At 45.9% G+C, this 21018-nt stretch overlaps 2 protein-coding genes and 1 non-coding gene across 5 annotated transcripts in view; 1 reads left to right on the top strand and 2 right to left on the bottom strand.

Moving 5' to 3' along the window:
• The window catches only part of LOC149330633 (large ribosomal subunit protein uL1-like), a 43524-nt gene extending 23787 nt beyond the window's left edge, over positions 1-19737 (bottom strand). The window contains exons 1-2 of the mRNA XM_089559467.1: positions 19717-19737; positions 18336-18421 (exon numbers count right to left, since the gene is read on the bottom strand). Coding sequence (XP_089415593.1) covers positions 18336-18421; positions 19717-19737 — 107 coding nt within the window. The remainder of the gene's footprint in view (positions 1-18335; positions 18422-19716) is intronic.
• LOC149330634 (uncharacterized) lies at positions 947-15471 on the top strand. Of its 3 annotated transcripts, XM_089561265.1 has the most exons (7): positions 1063-1191; positions 3961-4051; positions 6097-6308; positions 7473-7647; positions 9091-9210; positions 11064-11173; positions 13352-15471. In XM_089561265.1, the coding sequence occupies exons 3-7, from the start codon at positions 6102-6104 to the stop codon at positions 13607-13609; spliced, it is 870 nt and encodes a 289-aa protein (XP_089417391.1). In that variant the 5' UTR covers positions 1063-1191; positions 3961-4051; positions 6097-6101; the 3' UTR covers positions 13610-15471. The 3 variants fall into 3 exon arrangements, with proteins under 3 accessions (XP_089417389.1, XP_089417388.1, XP_089417391.1); XM_089561263.1 differs by lacking the exon at positions 3961-4051 and having other exon boundaries at positions 947-1191; positions 7468-7647; XM_089561262.1 differs by lacking the exon at positions 3961-4051 and having other exon boundaries at positions 951-1191.
• Positions 5348-5419, bottom strand: TRNAS-GCU (transfer RNA serine (anticodon GCU)). Its single transcript has one exon. It is a non-coding gene; the product is annotated as a tRNA-Ser (tRNA).
• Positions 19738-21018: the final 1281 nt, after the last annotated feature.

Raw genomic sequence — 21018 nt, 5'->3', positions numbered from 1 at the left:
TGCGCTTAAAAATGATAGTTAAAAACTTTACTGGTAATAGCTAGCGGAAGAAAAAAAAACCCCTAGGGTGTATTTTAAGCAGACTCCTTTTTGAGTTTACATATCTGGCTGTGAAAGTCAGAATGCAGTTCGCACACCATTACCGTCTTCAAGAAACCATACATCCCCTCCCCTGACTGCCTGCGCTGAAGACTATTTCTCTATCTGGCCTTCTCTTTCCATCAACAACGCGGTTGAGGTGTCCTGAATGCGAGGAACAGTACGCTGTCGTATTCGTGCTTCCACCTCAACTAGCCCGTACTAACTATTACTACTACCATGTTCAACATTCTTGGACAAAAATTTTGAATATTGAAAAACTGTAAGGTACTGTTATGGAAATATTGAAGGTTATGGTCCATTCATCCAATGTGCAGGAACGCTTTTTACGATAGCGAAACGTTAGTAAAAAAAAAAATTCAAGCCTGCTGACGGGACTTCTGTGGATACATTGATTGTTATAGTGAATTCTTACGATATATGGAAAAATTGCGCTCATGAACTTTTCCTCGTTCAAAAATGCTTTTGTCTAGAATTGTTGGGTATGATTAGTCGCCGGACACAAAAGTCAAGCGTTACTGGCGTCGGCAGTAGCGTTGCTTCCATCCGCGCTATTGCCAGCAGACGTCAGCAAAAGCTCCTCAAGAAGAGTTCGTCACGTAATCTTTTCACGCCGTCCTCTGCCCTGACCGCGGTCGACAAACGGCAGGAAAAGAAAGTAAAAAATAAAACACCTCAAGAGAGACTCTCCGTCAGTAAGTCTCCGTTCATCCCCTTCTCTTCCACTCTCGACAATGTTACGTCACAGCGAGGCAATAGGTAAGCGACTTCGAAAAAGGATTCGCAGCGCACCGCAGCGGACGTGGAGTGTACACACGTGTGTGTGTGTGTGGTTGGTGGGGGGGTTGGTGGGAGTTACCGTCCTTATCGGTTGGCGGCAACTACGAGGCCTTCACCGAGTTCGAGAAGAGATAGTGCGTCGTTGCTCTGACGCTGTCCAGGAGGCGACGACCACTTACGGCACACGATAATAGGAAAACATGGCGACGTCGTTCCCCCGTTGCCCGACTGTATGCTTGTTGTTCGCGGTTTTGGTAGTTACCTGTGCAGTTACCGGAGTGAACGCCGACCGACCGACCAAGTCAGCCGTTTGTGAGTAGCCACGACTACTTGGGCGTCTATTTCCAACTTTCGCAGAAGCGTGGCCTGAGTGGGTGACCCAGTTCCTTTTTCCTAACTGCCGCGTCTTCCAAGCTTTTAGCGTGAAGGCGTAATCGTGAGAGACTGACAGCTCCGCGGCGTCGGTTTCCGGTGGAGATGAGTGTTTTGTTCCTAAAGGTGTTTCGGCGTGACATCGTTGTGTCGTCTGTCTAACCTTGGCAGTGGTCAACTCTTTCTCGAGGTCCACACCCAGTTGTATGTGCACCTGTGTCACTGAAATGCAGTGGAATTAAATACACTAAACGTTAGACCAGCCTAAAAGCAGTCCGCTTAACAAGCTGCGTTTCCTCTGTCGTTATATTAGCGTCATTGAACTTCAATGTCGTTTTTAACGCCTACTTTGAGCTAAGGGTCAATGACTTCCTGATCAATAAGCCTGTAATCAGACTGAATCGACAGTTGACCGCGTTGGATCAGCATCATGTAAAATGTCATGCGCTGTGAGACGACACAGAAGTGAATAAAACGACACAGGATCCGCAAAAGGCTTTGTATCGTCTGTCTTTTTATCCTGTGTGCCTGCGTCTGTTGTCGCTTTATGTTTTTCTTCGCGTAAAGCTGCTAAGTTGCGCTGTTGTGGGATTGTATGTATATTAAAGTTCGGCGAATAGAAATCTAGGGTTATTTAGGGAGTCGAAAAATCGGCAGTCATCGGACTTCAGATGATGATTGGTTTGGTTCGTTTGGTTTATGGGGTTTAACATCCCAAAGCGACTAAGGCTATGAGAGACGCCGTAGTGGAGGGCTCCGGAAATTTCGACCACCTGGGGTTCTTTAACGTGCACTGACATCGCACACTACACGGGCCTCTGGAATTTCTCCTCCAAAGAAATTCAACCGCCGCGGCCGGGATCGCACCCGCGTCTTTCGGGTCAGCAGCCGAGCACCATAACCACTGAGCCACCGCGGCGGCCTCAGATGATGAAGGAAACGAACAAAAAGCAATGAATCAAAAGCAAGCATACAATCAGTTTGATACATCAAATACGGCACCTATGTCGAGGTGCTTCTAGTGGCCAAATACATTTAGTAAAAGCAGCCTTGGGAGTGAAATTAGAGCTTAACCCGATTGTTGTAAAACTTGCTCGGGTTGCATAAATGGGGGATAGTATCAATAGTACTACCAAAAAAAGCAAAGGATTACAGAGTATCCATAAGCTCATCATCGGCTGACAGTCTAATCTTTCGCTTAATCTTGTGGATAAAAAGCTATACGTGCCACATGATCTGCAAATTCGATATGCATTTGTTTCCACAGGATGAGATTTTCTTTTTTTTTCTAAATGATTTCTAACCACGAACATACTCCGTACTCGGACGTAGGCACGGTCAGTTTTACTTGGCTTTTGGCAGTTCCTCATAAAGGAGGTAGTAAGCGACTTCAAAAAAAAAAAAAGAAACTACAGTGATAGGCAAAAGGAAAGAACACATATCCGTGGCTAGACGCTGAACTTAAGTTGTTTGCTGTTAAAGAACGGCAAAAGCAAAAAAAGTGCATTTCCCCTTCAGGCACACATTATGTTCTACAACGAGAAAAAGCTGTTAAAATGTGTGTGTCCAACTTTGAGAGCCCTATTTCTCAAAAATAATATGGATGGCTCAAGAACTTTAGAAATTTATGCCAGACGCACGCTTCCATGTTCACGAAATTAGTCTTATTTTTCAAACGAATGCATTTATGACCAATTTAATATTTTCTTCCTCATCCGAAGCTGCTTCCGCGACGAAACTTCAGCTACGGTATCCTTTAGTAATATATTCTACCACGTGAGAGAAAAAAAGGTTATAGCACCAGACAGCACTTCTTAGGCACGCCGTGCAAATCGGTGGCATCCATCTCTGTTGCTTGATTTGGAAAAGCAATACTTATTTCTAGACACAAAATTGTCCTGCCGTTCTGTCCAGCAGGGATTTCAAATGTAGCCGGCATCACTGACTTCCCAAAAAAAACGACGATAGACGCTTCGAGAAAAACCGTGAAAAGTTGAGTCTATGAGCGTGGATGCCCTTTCGCAAGAGAATATGCCCCGTGCAAAACGACGAATCAGCGGTAAAAGGCAGCCGATAAGTACGAGCAAGATGTGCGAGTCAGCAGCATTAACCGGCGGATATATACTGGCTGCCGACCCACACCGGTACGTTACACCAAGGTAAACTTAACGCTTCTGCAACCGGTTGGCAAGAAAAAAAAAACGATCAAGCCATTCTAGGTTGCTTAGTTCAAAACCGAGGGAACTGCCGAGTGTATGACTGTTCGATTGCGGTCAAGGCTTGCGTAGAAGCCTTGTTCGTTTGCAGACAGCTGACAAGGAGCTAGCTCTGTCAACCGAGACACGTATACAGCCCTTTGCAGAAGATGCAGACCCCACTCAGCTACTGAACGGAACGGACAGAACATCACAAAAAAAAAAGGCGGGCGGGTGGGACACTCATATGGTGTCGCTTGGTGTGTTCCAAAGCCGAAAAAAGCTACAAATGTCCTTCTGGCTTTTTTTTTTGTGTGTGCGCTTCAGTAGCTGGTGGCAGCTTTCAATTGCTATCATAGCGGCTGGCCCAGCAACCTTAGAAGCGTTTCTATTTTCAATTAAACCTATGTTTAAGGCTACCCCTTACCACTGTCCCAATGTCCGGTATCGCTTCGCAAAGTCAAAATGTGGCTATATAGGTGGCCCTGGCGCAAGGTATTTTCTTCTACTCAAGGTGCGGTCAAGGACCCATTTCCCAACCACTGCATCCTAAAGAAGCCGAGCACCAGGCCAGGGGAAAGCTTGTACCCATTTCATCACCGGTAGTATGGCTTGGTTTGGTTTTGTTTGGTTTGTGAGGTTTTACGTCCCAAAGCAACTCAGGCTATGAGGGACGCCGTAGTGGAGGTCTTCGGAATAATTTCGACCACCTGGGGTTCTGTAACGTGCACTGACATCGCACAGTACACGGGCCTCTAGAATTTCTCCTCCAAAGAAATTCTAGCCGCCGCGGCCGGGATCGAACCCGCGTCTTTTGGGTCAGCAGCCGAGCACCATAACCACTGAGCCACCGCGGCGGCTTATCACCGGTGGGTACCCGGCGGCACTGGGGATCGAACACCGCACTTGCCGCATGAGAGACGGATTCTCAAGCACTTCCGAAAGAAGGAGACAGATTATATTAAATACAGGTGCTCCCAGGCGAGCTCCAGTTGTAGTGCACATATACATTCTTACCCGCTCAGAATGCTCATAGCCACCGCGGTGACTCAGTAGTTATGGCACTCGGCTACTGACCCGAAAGACGCGGGTTCGATCCCGGCCGCGGCGGTCGAATTTCGATGCAGGCGAAATTCTAGGGGCCCATGTACTGTGCGACGTCAGTGCACGTTAAATAACCCCAGGTGGTCGAAATCTCCGGAGCCCTTTACTACGGCGTCCCTCATAGCCTGAGTCACTTTGGGACGTTAAACCCCCATAAACCGCAAATCAGAATGCCCATAGTTTGTGGCTTATTTGTCATCCTATAGTTTCCCTTGTATGTTCGTCTTCCGGAGTCCATGCACCAGCTAAGTACAGATAACGGCTAAGGAAAACGCCGACAAGACATTTGATAGGAGGCGACCTTGACAGCGCCTTGACTTATTATGTCACGTTACTCGCTAACGATAGCGCCGGTGCAGATATGTGGCGAAGGAGCATGCAATAAAGATTTACGTTGAAGACGAACTGCGATAAGCAACATTACATAGGCCGTATCATATCTCCGGGATCTCCCACTATGCGCCCCACTGGCCTGGGTTATATTTGCGCAGCGAAGCTTCCACAAGGCACACTCCAGTTCAGAAAATGTTTTTGCACTTGTTTGGATGGGCAGATATTTTTGGATACTTTATAATTTAGCCACTATGAAATGTCAGTGCCTTATTGCTTTTGTATTAAAATACAGTGCTGCAATTTTTTGGTTTGGTTTACAGAGGTGTAACGTCCCAAAGCAACTCAGGCTATGAGAGACTCCGTAGTGAAGGGCTCGGAAATTTCGACCACCTGGGGTTCTTTAACGTACATTGACATCGCACAGTACACGGGCCTCTAGAATTTAGCCGTCATCGAAATTCGACCGCCGCGGCCGGGATCGAACCCGCGTCTTTCGGGTCAGCAGCCGAACGCCATAACCACTGGGCCACCGCGGCGGCTGCTGCGATTTTTAATGGCCATTTTAACATTAAAAACCATTATAACCATGGCGAAACCGGAGCTGTTAACATATTCATGGCTTAACATATTATCGTATCCTTTTTTTAATTCACCAAACTCGTTATGGTCTATTAAATGCCATATTCTTGAGTTATAGGAAAATATGATGTTTTTTACACCAGGGTTAAGTTTATTTGAGTGAGCTAAAGTTCAGAGATTTTTGGTAAGATAAAGGCACATTACTGTCGTGCTTATAGTACCAATAGAGAAAATAAACGAAAAAAAAATATTTCTTGTCGCCTCCGGTTCGCCACGAACCAGCAAATTTGATAACTTCCGTTTCTCTGCATGGGTCATGCAAAAGCAAAAAAGGCGTTTATGGTTACGAATAACGCCCCTTGTCGCAGTACTGATTGCAAATCTTCTATGCCATAGTTGTAATAGCTAGCGATCAAATTTATATTCAAGTCGTTCATTTGAATAACCGGTTCATTGCACCATCATTACTATCATCATCAGCCTGACTACGCCCACTACAGGACAAGGGCCTCTCTCATGTCTCTCCATATAACCCTATCATGTTCCAGCCGGGGCCACTTTCTTCCAGCAAACTTCTTTTTTGCTCTCTCCGCTGAAAAAGTAGTGTAGCTGTTGAAATGGTGCTTCCACGCAGACTACATGGACGACCTGTGCGGGTCCTCGCACACCGCCGCCATCACGGTGGGCGTGGCCGGACTGGAGTCAGCTGTAGTTCTGAGGGCCACCAAGCACAACATCGACCACGACTTCAACTGCACAGTAAACGTGACGACACGGGTGGACAGGAGCCTGCTGTACAGCATCTCCTTCCTGGACCTGCCCATGACCTGCCTCTCCTACCTGGAGGTACTGATGACGATTTCATTTTCATTTCTCAAGGGCGCTCTGGCGAAAGAACTCCATGACTGACGCATTTCTGAGTCTGCTCGAGGAGGGATGGGTCAAAGATTCTTTTCCTGAGCATTTCGCCCCGGGGAAGCAGAACCTACCAGGAAAAGCTTTCAGTCATTGAAAAACTGATGGATACCCGGAAGCAGTGGAGAGTCTTGACATACTCTACGACACGTCGTTACTATGAGACTAGCCTGTAGAGTGCACACTTTTGTCAAAAATGTACCGACCACCAGATTAGATGCTTGATCACGCAGTTGGGGTCCCGCAGCCCGAATGGAAATTAGGCCCCAGGCCTGAGGAGTCAGAAGGATAGTTCCTCTTAATATCGAAAGGTTTGGAGCGCTATGGCGATGCAAAACGATCAACGATGCACGGACACGAAGTAAACTCATTGGCTTGCATATTTTCGACAAAGGCTTTCACACATGTTTAACCCAAGATCCTCATTTCTTTTCCTCTCCTAATCACTCGAACTGACGATGTATCATCAGCGTCACCAAAACACAGCCTCATAGCTCCGAGGTGATCCTGACTGTAATAGTGGTCATGACATTCAGTGCCACTGACGAAGAAAACAGCACTTCAGTGCGAATAACAATTACTTTTTTTTTGGTATGTTAAAGCGATAGTTTTTGCTCACCACATCTTCGTATAAACCCCTTGAGTGCTCTCATTCTCATCCCACAAGTCCTTCGTGGCCCGAGCCCACTTGTACGACATTTTGATTGGCCAGCAGGACAATTCTAGTCCCTTTGGTTACAAACGCCTTTATTTTCTACAATCTTCAATCGATTTGCTTAGGTGTCTTGAATATAGGTGCTTTAGTCACGGAGGACAACAGACAAGAAATCTGACTTGGTTTATAACAGCACGCTACTAGTGCTTCTTCAGGATGAAGCTTCATGATGCATTCAATAGATGGCGCCGCTACTTAATCAGCTGCTATCGTAGATTGTTCCCGCCTCCCAGTGGCCTCCCTGGTGTTGAAGCATAGTATTAGCACGCTGAGTCGTGCCGCCATCTATTGAGCACACCACGAAGCTCTACCCCGATGAACAACTAGTCCCGGTACAGGTGCGCACAATAAGACACGAGATGGCGCGTCGTCCAGCGCAGGTGTGGGCCGACCGGCGGGATGCGCGGCGATTCTGTCGCAACGTGGACGACCCCCGGGGCAAGGAAGCCCACTGGGTGAGCAGCCCGCAGATGCTGGTGCAGCTGGTCACCTCGCGCCATGACTGGAACTACGAGCGCAAGGCATTCGAGATGGTGATCACCTCGTACAGGCAAAGTGAGTGCGTCCCGTCCACCGCACCGCATTATCTGCGTGCTTAAGATTTGTTTGTTTGTTGGTTTGTTTATATATATTGTAAGGCCCTAGCAGAAATTACATGAAAGGGGGAGGGAGGCACAACTCAACATAACTCCAAGGCCTCAAAGTAAGTACAGTTGAACCTCGTTATAAAGAAGTTGAAGGGGTCCGGCGATTACTTCGTTATAGCCGTAGCTTCGTTATAGCCCGTGTTGACCCAGCTTGCAAGGAGAATCATGATGCTTTCGTTATATCCGTAATTTCGCTATAAACTGCTTCGTAATAACAGGTTCCACTTATAAACTTTTACTTAAGTTTGCATTGGTATTCGAACACATTTGCAAAACAAGCATGCAACAAAATTTGAACGCAAGATTTTTTATTTGATTTGGTGTTTATTTGATTTTGTTTTTATTTATTTAAAAGAAGAAAGATAAGCCTAGGCAAAAAGTGCTAGGTCTGACAGGGCCTTGGCTTCCTGATGCGGACTGCAGCACGTCCCTCTAGTGCACACTTACTATATACAACATATACACCATAATATTCACAAGTAAAGAAAGTGCGGCTTCTACGCATGTTTCCAGACTAACTAATTTTACTTTCTTTTTTTTAATTTGCCAAGCAGTTCAAAATGTTAACGCGGGACACCATGTGAGTGTTACTTGCAATCTTTGTCAATGCTGTGTCCTTTGAACAATACTGCCCAAGTAATCTACATGAAACACTATAGATCGCTAGAGAACTAGAAAGAATGGTGAGTGACGTAGGTTAGCACAAGTTTCACTAGCGTGGATCGCATGTTTGAATTTCCCTGAGCAACGAAGACATATTACAGGGTAGTAGAAAGGGGGGGGGGGGGGGCAAAGCTCTGGCATATTTTTGGCCGCCAGAGGCTGCCCAAAGGGCACCGAAATTTTAAGCCACATGCATCTTACGCGTTATGCCACTATCAGAATGCGCCTTTCGAGGCTAGAATTGAATTCGCAATTTCGTACTAAACATAAGAACTTCGTAGGTGCTGAGCCGTTGCAGCGGGTAGACTGAGTTTCGTAACGTGACTGAATTTTGCTACGGTGTTTTTAGAGCGATCATATACTATCGTTCACTGCTTTTCTCGTGGTCGTTGGTTGTGCTGTTAAAAGTCATTTATTTTTCACTCAACTCAATTATAGTCAAGGCCCCAAGAAAAATTAAGCCTAGCTGGTACTGAAATCCAAGTGCAAGATTTTCCCTTTCATTAGTGTATGCTTCAGTGATTATTCCATGGCTTTCTAGATCTCACGAAATTCGCCCATAAATTTATGTGGCAGCATCTTGTTGCCTTGGTGGCTGCATGAGTAGTTTATATATGACCAATCAATATACGAAACATATATATATGACCGATAGATATATGACCTGCTTCTTTTCTGACATTCCCAGGCCTCCACTTCGACGGCTGCTACCAGGGCGAGTACCAGTGCGGTAACAAGTTCTGTATCTGGCGTGAGCTGACCTGCAATAACGAGAACAACTGCGGAGACCTTAGTGATGAGAACTGCAGTAAGTAACTTCTCGTGAAACTATTTGTTATTAATGACACAAATTAAGATGATGAGTTGCTTGAATGTCGAAAAGTCAAGCTGACGAAAAGTATCCTAAACCCAACAGAAACATTCGTGACACTCGCTTTTATGAGATGTGGAAGGTTGTGAGCAGTCGCAGGAACTATGGTAATCAGATGCTGCGCAACCAACTTCCAAACTTACTTAATCATTGATCATACATATGCACTTGTTTTTACACTTTTCATTATATTTTGGCCTCAGTACGTAAGATACTTTTCATATATTTATTGGCTGTTTGTTTATAGATTAGCCCTCCAGTGTGATAATGCTGCTGCTTTTCTGTTATGACTTCTCCCGTGTAAAGCGTTTCTCATCTATTCTTTGCATCGCTTCTTTTCTTAACTTTGCTATTCTGTTTGTATATTTATTAATCTGAAAGCGCTACTTGGCTATGTAGACGATTTCGCATCCGCAAAACGTGTCGGCAGCAATTTCTCCCTTCGTGCGAGAGTTAAGCGAAAAGTAATGATTGTGTGTGACAGAGGGTGACGTAAGGATGATGCACGTAAAAATTCGATCGGTGCTGAGTGGTTAGTCGATTAATTAGAGCCAAAAATGTCACTTAGACGTCAAAATAGTATCGGACGTCGATATAGCGCGAGAACGTGACAACAGTACTTGACGACCAAAATTGCGGGGAAAACACGCTACCACGTGACAGAGGATGATAAAATGTCGTTGTACACCAAATTTGATTGATCTGGAGTAATTATCTAATTACAGGCCAAAAGGTCATTTAGACGTCCAAATAGCCCCGGACGTGCATATAGTGCGAGGACGTGAAAATAGCAGCAGACGTCAAAATTGTAAGAAGTAAAAAGAGAGGCAAAGAGTAAAAAGTGATAAATAGAGGCGAAAGTAGGAGCAAACAGTTTAAAGTGAAGCAAAGAGGCGACGAGTGCCAAGGAGGCATCAGTGCTTTCGCGGGTCGCCCAATGCGGGTCGCCGCAGTGACCTCTAACGTTTTTGTACTGCTATGTTGCTGTCGAGTGGTTTGACAGTAGTCGCTGTAAAGCCCTATTTTGAGGCTTTTCATGCGCTGCCCGCAGCATTACTGTCTACAGATATTGATGTTGAAATAAATTGGATTGGTGACCAGCTGTCAAAGTCAAAAGCTATAGCGCACGCCTTTTTCGCTTAATCAACAGAGCTGTAGAGGTATGCTGTGCATAATATGTGGCGTTCCTCACAGTGCCCAGCACCGCGACAGGAGGAGTGTCACACAAACGCCGTTCATTTTTCCATACGCAAGCGAAGTTTTCCCTACTTTTGTTAAAGGCTTTAATTACGCTCATTACAGCCTTTTATCACTACAATTAAAGTTCATCAGGAAAGCGTTTGTGGTCGTTCGTTCTCAAAGTGCTGTTTTCTACTGTGTTCTTGAGGTCTCATAATCGCATCAAAACATGCCATTGCCCGAAAACACAAAAGAGAAATGTGTGAAGCCATTTGGAATCCTCCAGAAAGTGGGAGAGGGGAAAACGTACAGTCTTGGTAAAAAGTCCTAAGGCCATAGGCTTTTCGCTTCAGCCGCATAACAGAGCCATCATGGCACTATTAAAGACAGAATGACCTTCAAATGATAGCAGAAGGTTTCTTCTTGCGGTAGACAAGCTTTCTGCTTGACGTGTGTTTTAAATGACCCTCTACACGGAGCATTCTGGGAACACTGATTTCGCTGGAGCTGAACGCTGTGGCCTTAAGGCTTTTGACAAAGAACGTACATTGCGCGTTTTACATCTTAACAGCCTTTCTCGTCACACGTTTGTCTGCCAACGTTGTACGCAGTGTCCAAGACCTTGGCTATCGTCGTCACCATCGCAGCCGGCGTCACTGTGGTGGTACTGATATTTGCTCTGGTGTCGTACATCAGGAAACGTGCTGAGGTTGGACCTGATGTAAGTTCGCAGATCAAAGTGCGTTTTTCACTTATTCGCGGTTATTAGAGTAAGGAAATTTCCTAGCGAAAAGACTACTCGGGCCGTATTGTTCAAAGGATACAGCATTGACAAAGATTGCAAGTAACACTCGCATGGTGTCCCGCTTTAATATATTTTTGAAATCCTTGGCAAATTAAAAAAAGTAAAGTTAGTTAGTCCTGAAACATGTGTAGAAGCCGCACTTCGGTTATTTGTGAATATTATGGTCTTTCAATACACCAAAAAACGGTGAAATCAAACCTGTTGTCGTAGGAGGTGCACGAATTGTAACATTTACGACATTTCAAGCCAGGCGTGCATTTTAATTGCACTACCTTGGTGACGCGGACACCGTTTATCACTGGTTAGTAAAGCAGTTTACGGATTATGCAATCAGACATCGCGGAAAGCCCAGGGGCAAAAAGCCGCCGCCTGTAGCTGAAAATGCGCAGCCTAAGGAAAGCTGAAGAAGCGGGTTCGAACGCCTTCTGGCTTGCTTTCTCCACATTTAGCACTCTCTTAGAGTCTATCTCACACTTACATTTCGGACTACAGCGTTCGCTCATTCTTTGCTTGATACGTATGAGTACCCGTTGGCATTTTTTGTATTCTTCATGTCTGTCAAGTGCATGCCAGAGGCTAGAATCCAAGCCAGGGTGCAATACAAATTTCGTGTGAGTCATGTTTCCAGCCAGAAAGCTTACGGCCAGAGGGACAACAAACACAACGGACCTTGCCTTATAAAAATGGTCTATCCCTGCTGAAAAAAAATTCTATGATGCAATAAACCTCATAGATCATTCATCATAGAATATCATACAATCTGTATGACATATCATACAATCTGTATGACATATCATACAATCTGTATGATATATCATACGAATTGTATGATATATCATACAGATTGTATGATATGGTAGAGAGAGGGTGTGGTAGATGGTCCTTGGCGATCACAAAATGAACAAGGGAGGGGAAAACCTCAGGTTGCTTGAGCCAACGTTTCGACAAGGGGACTTGTCTTCGTCTGGGCAAAGCGTTCATCATTGGCAGGGATTAAATAGGGCCTTCGCTCCGAGGAGGAAGGCCCCGGGGGTGGGGAAGGGAAGTGGTGTGAGAGGGGATGCGTGTCAGGGAGGGGAGGGAGGCGAACCTTGATTCGTTAAGCTGCAATAGTGGAAAAACTTATATCCGGGGGGTGTGTAATGAACAAAGGCTTTGAAGGGGCTGTGACGGGGGGGTTGGCGCTGGGTGGACCTGAAAAACTCAGATAAGAGGATTAGAGGATTGTTCTCATTTTCCTGTACCACGCTCACTAATCCTCTTATCTGAGTTTTTCAGGTCCACCCAGCGCCAACCCCCTGTCGCAGCCCCTTCAAAGCCTTTGTTCATTACACACACTCCGGATATAAGTTTTTCCACTATTGCAGCTTAACGAATCAAGGTTCACCTCCCTCCCCTTCCTGACACGCATCCCCTCTCACACCACTTTCCTTCCCCACCCCCGGGGCCTTCCTCCTCGGAGCGAAGGCCCTATTTAATCCCTGCCAATGATGAACGCTTTGCCCAGACGAAGACAAGTCCCCTTGTCGAAACGTTGGCTCAAGCAACCTGAGGTTTTCCCCTCCCTTGTTCATTTTGCGATTGTATGATATGTCATACAGATTGTATGATATTCTATGATGAATGATCTATGAGGCTATTGCATCATAGAACTTTTTTTTCAGCAGGGATAGACAGTCCAGAGACTTATTATAGAGTATTGTCTTCATACAGATATTTCTTTTTGTCTATTTATAGTCTATGGACTGTCTATACGCAAAAGTCTAGTGAAATTGCATGGCCCTAAAATCTATAGATTGTCTATAAAATTTATATAGAATTTGTATTGCCTACAGACTAGTCAATAAGATTTGTCTATAGTCTATAGACTTTAAGCACAGCAGTCTATGGACAGTCAATAGACTGTCCAAAAATGTTTTTTTAAGGGTCTACTCTCCGTCTGGCCGCACTTTTTTTCTCTGTGTAAACATGCCTCATAGTGTTACAAATCACCAACAAGCCCAGCTGTCTACTCTTAGTGGTATATATTTCATCATCCCATCACACCCTTCGCCTTTCCACGAGGGATGACTTCTCACAGTCCTTTCTCCGCAGGACTTATCACGTACCACGAGCACCCAGTCGATGCATAGCGTGGGATCTGGCATGTCCGCCGCCATCGACACCACCTACAGACCCCTGACGGGGAAGCAGCTGTTCCTGGAGCCGCTCTTGGAAAGGCCCATGGTACAGCTCAGCGATTTTCCCAGCAGAACAACATCCGAAGACAACGTCCCTCAAGACGAGCAAGGCGGCGAGAAGCGGCTCAGGCCGTGCATACGTTACGACCGGTCCGTGTCGGATCCAATGTGAAAGGCAGAGAACTCGGGCTGTGTCTCCAAGCTACTAGAGTGCTGCGCGAGACGGCTTACAGATGAACAACCTTTTACTACGAGCGTAGAAATTTGGGCGGGTCGGTTTACAAAGAGCCGGAGCAGCGCTGGACCGCCGACCTTGAATGACGTGCCTGGATTTAGCGACCATTGTTTCACGTTTGTGTTAGCTTTCTAGAAGCGTTTTGATTTATTTTTAGCGGACTGCCTCGAAAAACTGAGTGAACATTTACGCGTCCAGTTGAAGATTGCAGGTCAGGAAATAGGCGTCCAGAATGTCGGGACGAGTTCAGATTGTGCGTTCGTGCGGGTTTACCTATATTTGCTGCTCGCGAGTTCATGAAAGCACACAATGAACGGAGTGCAGTCGCTGCTTCGTAGTAGTGGGCGTTGGTACGTACAGTCGGGGACAAAAGTCTCCGGACCAAGTGTTCCTCAAACGAAGCTTAATATGCTCTACTATCACACAGCGGCTGGGCACCGCACTTGTGGAGATGAAATAACAAAAATTTAACTTTTACCTCCACAAGTGTGGTCTCCAGCCGTCGACTAATAGCAGAGCTATCGGCTTCGTTAGAGGAAGAGGAACACGTGGTCCGGAGACTTTTGTCCTCGACTGTACATATCTTTATTGTAGATTTTAACAGTATTGTTCAGACTCTGTCGTTTCGTCTATGCACGTATGACCCGAAATTCATTCTGTTATGTACCGAGACAAACCTGACTTTTGCATCAGGGAAGGTAGGACAGGATAAAACGCAAAATCATGACATTGCTTCCAACATCTAAAGAAGAAACTCAAAGCACGAGAAGCAGACTTGCTATTCCATGGTCCAGAATTAAATGGTCTCACTGCCACAAAGTATTTTTGCTATAGTTGATTTTTGAATCAACAAATACAAGCAGCAAACATGACAGATCTTGCAGACCTTGAATGAAACGAGACACTGATGACAAGACGAATAGGAGAAAAGCCACTAATGTGCGCGGAATATTGAACATACGAAGTAATGCAATGTACCTGCGACGCGCACATGACAGTAACACGAAAAAAAAGGGCAGAAAGAATTCCATGACAGCGTCGCACTAATTAATATCCTTACGCGCCGCTTCAACAGAATTAGCGCCACTACCACTGCACGATTTCAAAAACTGCAGTGTGCCCGGTAAACATTTCTGCCAGAACTGCGACTAATTAACAGAGACAGTAGTCTGCAGTTGTCAGAGGATATGCCTCGAAGAAAATTATTACAGTACCCTCCCAGATAAACCGTAACCACTAAATATGCCGCAAATTCATACCAGGGGCAGAAGCACTTAGGTGAAGGATTGTACCCTCTGTTACCTACCAACTAACCATCCGGACGCTCCTTGTTCACCATGCCAAGAAGGTGTTTGATGAAATGCAGTGTATCTTCACATGTTTGACATCATATTACTACAATAAGTCTGTCCTCCTATTCGCTGCTTAAGCCGTCGCTCGAAGTCCAATAGCGTTTCAATGTAATATCATATCCATCAATTTTGGACAAGAGCATTTTTGAGCAAGAAACCGTTTATGAACGCTATTTTCCCATATATTGTACGACTTCACTATAACAATCAATGTATCAGCATATCACGCAACGCACAACGGCAGTCTTGCATTGTTTTCTATTAACGTTTTTACAAACGTCAGATGCGTTCCCCATTGGTTTTTTTATGGCAGTCTTAACAGTTCGATGCTATCGATGGAAACACTTTAAAAGAAAGATTTTGTCAGATATCATAAGACTGGACCATTACTTTCAGTATTCCCATAACAGTGCCTTACAATTTTCCAATTTTCAAAATTTTTCTCCGATAATGGATGGTAGCTAGCGCCGAGACATATCTCCGAGCCGGCGCTTCGATCACGACGGACAGTCCCGAAATTGCAGAAGAAGCCGCCATCGCACTTGCAATAGTGGGCACGGATGCGTCAATGATAGTCAGTGACTCAAAGGTAGCAGTGATGAACTTTGCCAAGGGGAGGGTCTCCCCTCTGACGAACGGAATCCTGCGGACTGCAAGGGACGACCGCAAAATTCGCATAGTCTGGACACCTGCACACGCATCCCTGGCTGGAAATGAAGCAGCTCACGAACTGGCTCGAGGTCTTGCTTTCCGAGCCAGTGGCCATACCGAGGGCTTCGCAGACAGGGATCGTCTTGTAGGTTACAGAGAAATCACACAACATTATAGGCTCAATCGAACAAAGTACCCCGCTGCTGATAAATCATTGACAAAGAGTCAGGCCACCTCTTGGCGCCGTCTCCAAACTTATACGTTTCCGAACCCGGTTATGTGTCGTCGTTATTATCCGGGAAAATATTCAAACGAGTGTAAGCAATGTAAGGACAAAGCGGATCTCAACCATATTCTCTGGAAATGCCCTTTTGCCCCCCTGGATGGACAAAAAATAACGTCACTTGAACAATGGGAGGCTCTCCTACTCAGCTCCGATCCGGAGACTCAAACAAAAGTCGTCCAACTGGCCGAAGACGCCGCCAGGAGCCAAGACCTTCTGGCCGTCGTTTAGGCGGGGGGCCTATATGCCCTTCAGACTGTTGGCAATAAACGTTTTACAATCCAAAAAAATCCGATAATGTTGGACATGAGTTTCGCGAAGTGTGCGAAGTCACTTGTGCTTTGAGAGCTAACAAAACGGCTGCGCCTCACGGTCAAAGAGCGATGGTTTCCTAAGCGCGAAGACAACTGACGACATGGACTCGCAGGTGCACGATCTCTGGTGCCCCATGTGTTCAACTCCTTATCCCTCTATTTTCCTTACTTGTTCAATAAATGAACAGCCGCCTCCACTTCACCCATGCAGTGTGCTGGACACGCCAGAGTTATCGGCCCGTAGGCAGGGCTGTACGGGCCTCATTGCGTGACATGTCCACTACAGGACCTAAGTGCCATGTTGGCGACGTGACGAAGGTCGCTGGTTGTGCACGGTTCTGATGGGAGCAGGGAAGACACTCAAGCGCCGAACAAAAGTGTTTTGAGCGTTGTAACAAGGCCGGCCATAATGGCGTGCTGTGTTCCAGAGCAGAATTGTACCCGCGCTCTCGCTGAAGGTCACTGAAAGTATATCGGTGTTTATGAGCGAAAAAAAAAAAGTGTGAGGGAAATTGCTGGAATCCGTACAGAAGGATGGAAAAGACTTTCAAGGTAATAGTACATGCTACTACTGGATTAACCTACTTCCTATTAAATGCAGTAGGTATACCTTCGAGTTTTGGTTCTCTGAACGGATCTCCCTGAAGAGGTTCATGTATTATTCCAGACTAACATGTACCGTCTTTGCCAAAAGCAACCGGGCAACGGTGGATTGTTTCTTAGCCGAGTAGCCAAGCACTTATGGCAGCCTTTAAAGGTGCACTGAAGAGGAATCTGAACCCGTATTTTTACCGCGGGAACTCTATCTACACGTTCAGAGCGTTATTGAAAACTTCCAATTACTGCCCTGTGCGGTCGATTCCCCTAATTTCAATCGGATTAACGTCGGGCTCCCGCCTTTTTTTTTTCTTCAATTCCCCGCAAACGGTGGGAGGAGTCGAGCAACCTTTCAGCCAGTCCTGTGGCGGCTTGCCGTTCTGCCATCGGCGGAGTGATACGTAGTGATCGGCGAAAGCAAAGAGTCCACGCGTATTTTTATTTCCGTGGGCCTAATTTCCAGCTATGTAGTCTCTGACTAAACCTACTCACGAAAACCTAAAAGAAACAAAATAAAAACGAAAGCAAAGTCGCCACGCGACTACCTGAAAGGCACTCCACCCGTTGGTCGACTCCTTCTACCCTCTGCAGCGAGCTCGAAAAAAAAAAAAAAAAGGCGGGAGCCGGGACGTTTAATCCGATTTAAATTATGGAAATCGGACGCAGAGGATAATAATTCGAAGTTTCTAAGAATGCTCGGAATGTGTAGATAGATTTACATCGGCAAAAAGACGAGTTCAGATTCCTCTTTAGTGCACATTTAGTACATATGCCGGTAGTGAATAAATCACGACATCTACGCTAACAAGTAAGTAGAGAAGGCACCCGAAACACGACAACTGAGAACATCAGTGCGCTTGTATCTAAGGCAGCAACGACATGAATAAAATGGGTCGCGAAACCCGCATAAAAAGCCTTCCAAATATTCGGCGATTTTTCTTGTAATTTCGAATGGCATCCAGGGAGTTTCATGCTTATACACATTTCATCGAGCTGTCGATAGTAGTTTACTTTTTGCAATGCAGCAAGATGCCTAGCAGAGTAAGATTAGTTAGGGTTGCTGCTTAAGCTAAGGGTGGAAACGCTTGGTAAGTAGTAGCAACAAATTCATAAAAAGAGCCTGAAAGAAATTGAGCACAGCACATGGCTTGTTGCCAGGCGCTATGCGGGCTTGAGGCCTATTCTTGTTCGTTTTTTTTTTCACTGGCGAAGCACGCGTGGAATCTGTTCGGCCATTGCAGCTTCTTAACGCACAGTCCGCGCTAGCGCGTAGAAGTTCCTACGGCTTATCTTCGAGCGCCCCCGATAGCTTTGCTGCTCGCACCGCGGACCCCACCCCGGAGCAGCTTCCGGAGGTGACTCTGCGTTTTGGATTGATGCAAGCGCCACCGCACAGGCGCCAGGAAAGAAGTAAGAACAGTAACGCCGCTCTCCCGCCTGAGAGCAAGACAGCCTTTCGCCCTCACCTTCTATACTCTCGCAGCAAGCGTGCTTGGGAGACGGGGACGCCAACCCTCAGCCCTGCAGCCTCTCCGCTGCCGTGCGTGATGGGCTGTATATTAAGGCGAAGGCCTTTAATGGCTCATACTGTCATCCGTTAACAAAGCGTGTCACACGCATTTAACTCGGGAACTAAAAAAGATAGAAGAAAACCAATGGATACTTCAGATAGAGGAGGAAAAACGAACCTAGAAGCCGAGTTTGATGACTGCAGATTAATTAATTAATTACAGGCAAAAATGTGGAAATTGCTCCGAAATAGACCAAACGTCGATATAGCCACGAGACCAGTGTGACGTCACATCCTCCGGAAGTTGTCACAGCATAGTCAAAATTGTCACAGAATGGTCGAAAAAACGCCGGATTTGTGTCAGATTAGACATAAAAATGCGTTATTTAACGTAACACTTAAATCTCCGAAAGATGTATAATTTGGGTATCAATATAACCACGGGAGCGGTGTGACGTCACATCCACCGGAAGTAGTCACAGAATAGTGTCCTCAGCTTTCGCTTTTCAACACTTATTTGCCAAAGTGTTCTCGCAATTTTTTTGACGGGGACTTTACTTGTATGCATTCTCCTTTGCGCAGCTCTTAGCTACAAAAAGCAATTCCCTGTCCGCTTGCGTCAGGTTTTCTGCATAGTATACAGGATTAAGGACCTCTTTTACTTCTTTTGGAGAGGCAGAGATCTCCCTCACCCTGTTGAAGAAACCAAACGATGACAGCTGGCACTTTGCCTTGTTAAGAGGGAAGCCTGTGCAATGCCCCTGAAAGCTCACGACCAGCTCAGATTCCTGAATTGCTTTTGCAACTTCATTAATTTTGCTCATGAGATCCTCATTATCAGTTTCAGAGAGGCCATGGATTTCTTGGTTTCGACGTCTTCCCCGTCGTTACAGTTCATTTACCGCGGCTATATGTTTTACCGTATCCTTGATGTCACCTTTCTCGATCTTTTCGACACGCTTGTTTAGTTTCTTCAAATAATCATCTTGTCGCTTCAAGGTAATAAGAATTTCATCATATTTGGATGACAGAAGGGCAATAGATCACTCAATTCCATCTACTTGTTTGGACAGGGGAGCTAACGCTTCAAATTCCAAGCTGATGTTCGCCAAGACAGCCCGCATGTTGAACTTCCCACTGGTTTTCCTACTCCTTCCGTTTCGCCGTTCGGCTTTGCTGCAAGTTTGGCATTTCCACGACTGCTGGAGTGATTCTTGCCCCGCCTTAAAGTTTGCTTTTGAAACACCTGCGAATTTTCCAGTGTAGTATTCATTTTCGCACTCTATGCATTTCAGAAAACCATTCGAAGGAAGCTCTTGGCTACAAACGAGACATACCTCATCATTGTCCTCATACATAATTCGCAGATGTGCAGAGAGAAAGAAATGCACTGTACAGAAAAACCAACACTGGCAGCGGCACGGCACGAAGCAGGCATGGGTAGCGAAAGAAAGGCTCATAAGAATGAAAAAACGTGCGTACCTTCAAAAAGGCGAAAAAGCTGCGCGGAAGTTACGCCACGTCCTTTCGCTGCCGCTACCGCTGCCAAAGTGAAAGGCTTTCCCTGAACGCCACCAGTCGAAAGTTCCAGCACAGTCCTTCCTTTGATAAGGGAGCGGTGAAAACCGCGATGACAGATGCTGAAATCTACTGCAGCCGTGCCTAGAAATTCTTGGTGATATGGGCGGCCAAGCGAGTTGCTGATAGCAAGATGGCGCAACACGATGTGCAGCAAAGGAAGGACCGGTCAGCGCTCCGCGAAAAGACTGCAAAAAGGCGGGAAAGTTGCGTATAAGTTAGGTCGCGTCCTTTCGCTGCCACTACCGCTGCCAAAGTCTGCCAAAGTCTACAAAGAAAAGCTGTACAGCTACCAAAGAAACTTCAAAGCAACGAAAAATTCGAAACCGGGACCCCCGCTTCACCGCAGAAGGCACTCTATCAACTGAGCTAACCTCTATTATTACAAATCTACTCCGCCTTGGGAGGATTTCCCTAAAACATTTGTTCAAACGCTGATATACTGTTTGTGCCTGAAGATCGTTTGTTGCTTCTCGGCGTACGGAATACAAGCGCTGAGACCGAGTGTTGATTCCAGCCGTGGGCGCGCAGTGGAAAGTAAATGTAAACGCTTAGCTAAGTGAAACCTTACCTTAAAATAAAAGGTTTGCTTAGTTACAGTAAAAGCGTATCCAGCACGAATACGAGCGAAGTGGACCGATCGCTCATTCCTACACATCCGAAACATAACTAGAATCACGTGACTTTACACATGCATGCACCTAGCACGGTGTTGTATAGGGCAAATAAATAAATAAAACTTTTCATTCCACTATTATTCTCTCATTTGCTCTGGTTTCACATAGAGCAGCGTTCTGACCTGCGCCTTTCATGCCTCTTCAGTGAACCCCGTCATCGGTCTTCTATTGGCACGGGCGGGGACGCAATCCGACGCAGGTTGTTGATGGCGCTGACGATGTCGACGTCCGAATGTAATGGCGCCGTCAAACCGCGAGCACTACGACAGAAAAGCCGAGTTTTCCTATTTGTTCAGCTGTCTGTCTTGAAATGCGGCGGCTGTGCGCTTTACTGATACACTGCGGTGGCAAAAGAGAAAGGCGCTGTTTATTTCTTTCTCCCGC

The sequence above is a fragment of the Amblyomma mixtum genome, chromosome 9 (assembly GCF_055824585.1).
Source record: "Amblyomma mixtum isolate Tamu chromosome 9, ASM5582458v1, whole genome shotgun sequence".
Classification (NCBI taxonomy): Eukaryota; Metazoa; Arthropoda; class Arachnida; order Ixodida; family Ixodidae; genus Amblyomma; species Amblyomma mixtum.
The sequence above is the reverse complement of the archived record's forward strand: the minus strand, read 5'-3'. Positions and strand labels throughout refer to the sequence as shown.

Coding starts and splice junctions, on each gene's coding strand:
- LOC149330634 (XM_089561262.1), top strand. CDS start 1,080: ATGGCGACGTCGTTCCCCCGTTGCCCGACTGTATGCTTGTTGTTCGCG. Junction 1,192..6,096: donor ACCGACCAAGTCAGCCGTTT/GTGAGTAGCCAC, acceptor GCTTCCACGCAG/ACTACATGGACGACCTGTGC. Junction 7,648..9,090: donor GATCACCTCGTACAGGCAAA/GTGAGTGCGTCC, acceptor TGACATTCCCAG/GCCTCCACTTCGACGGCTGC.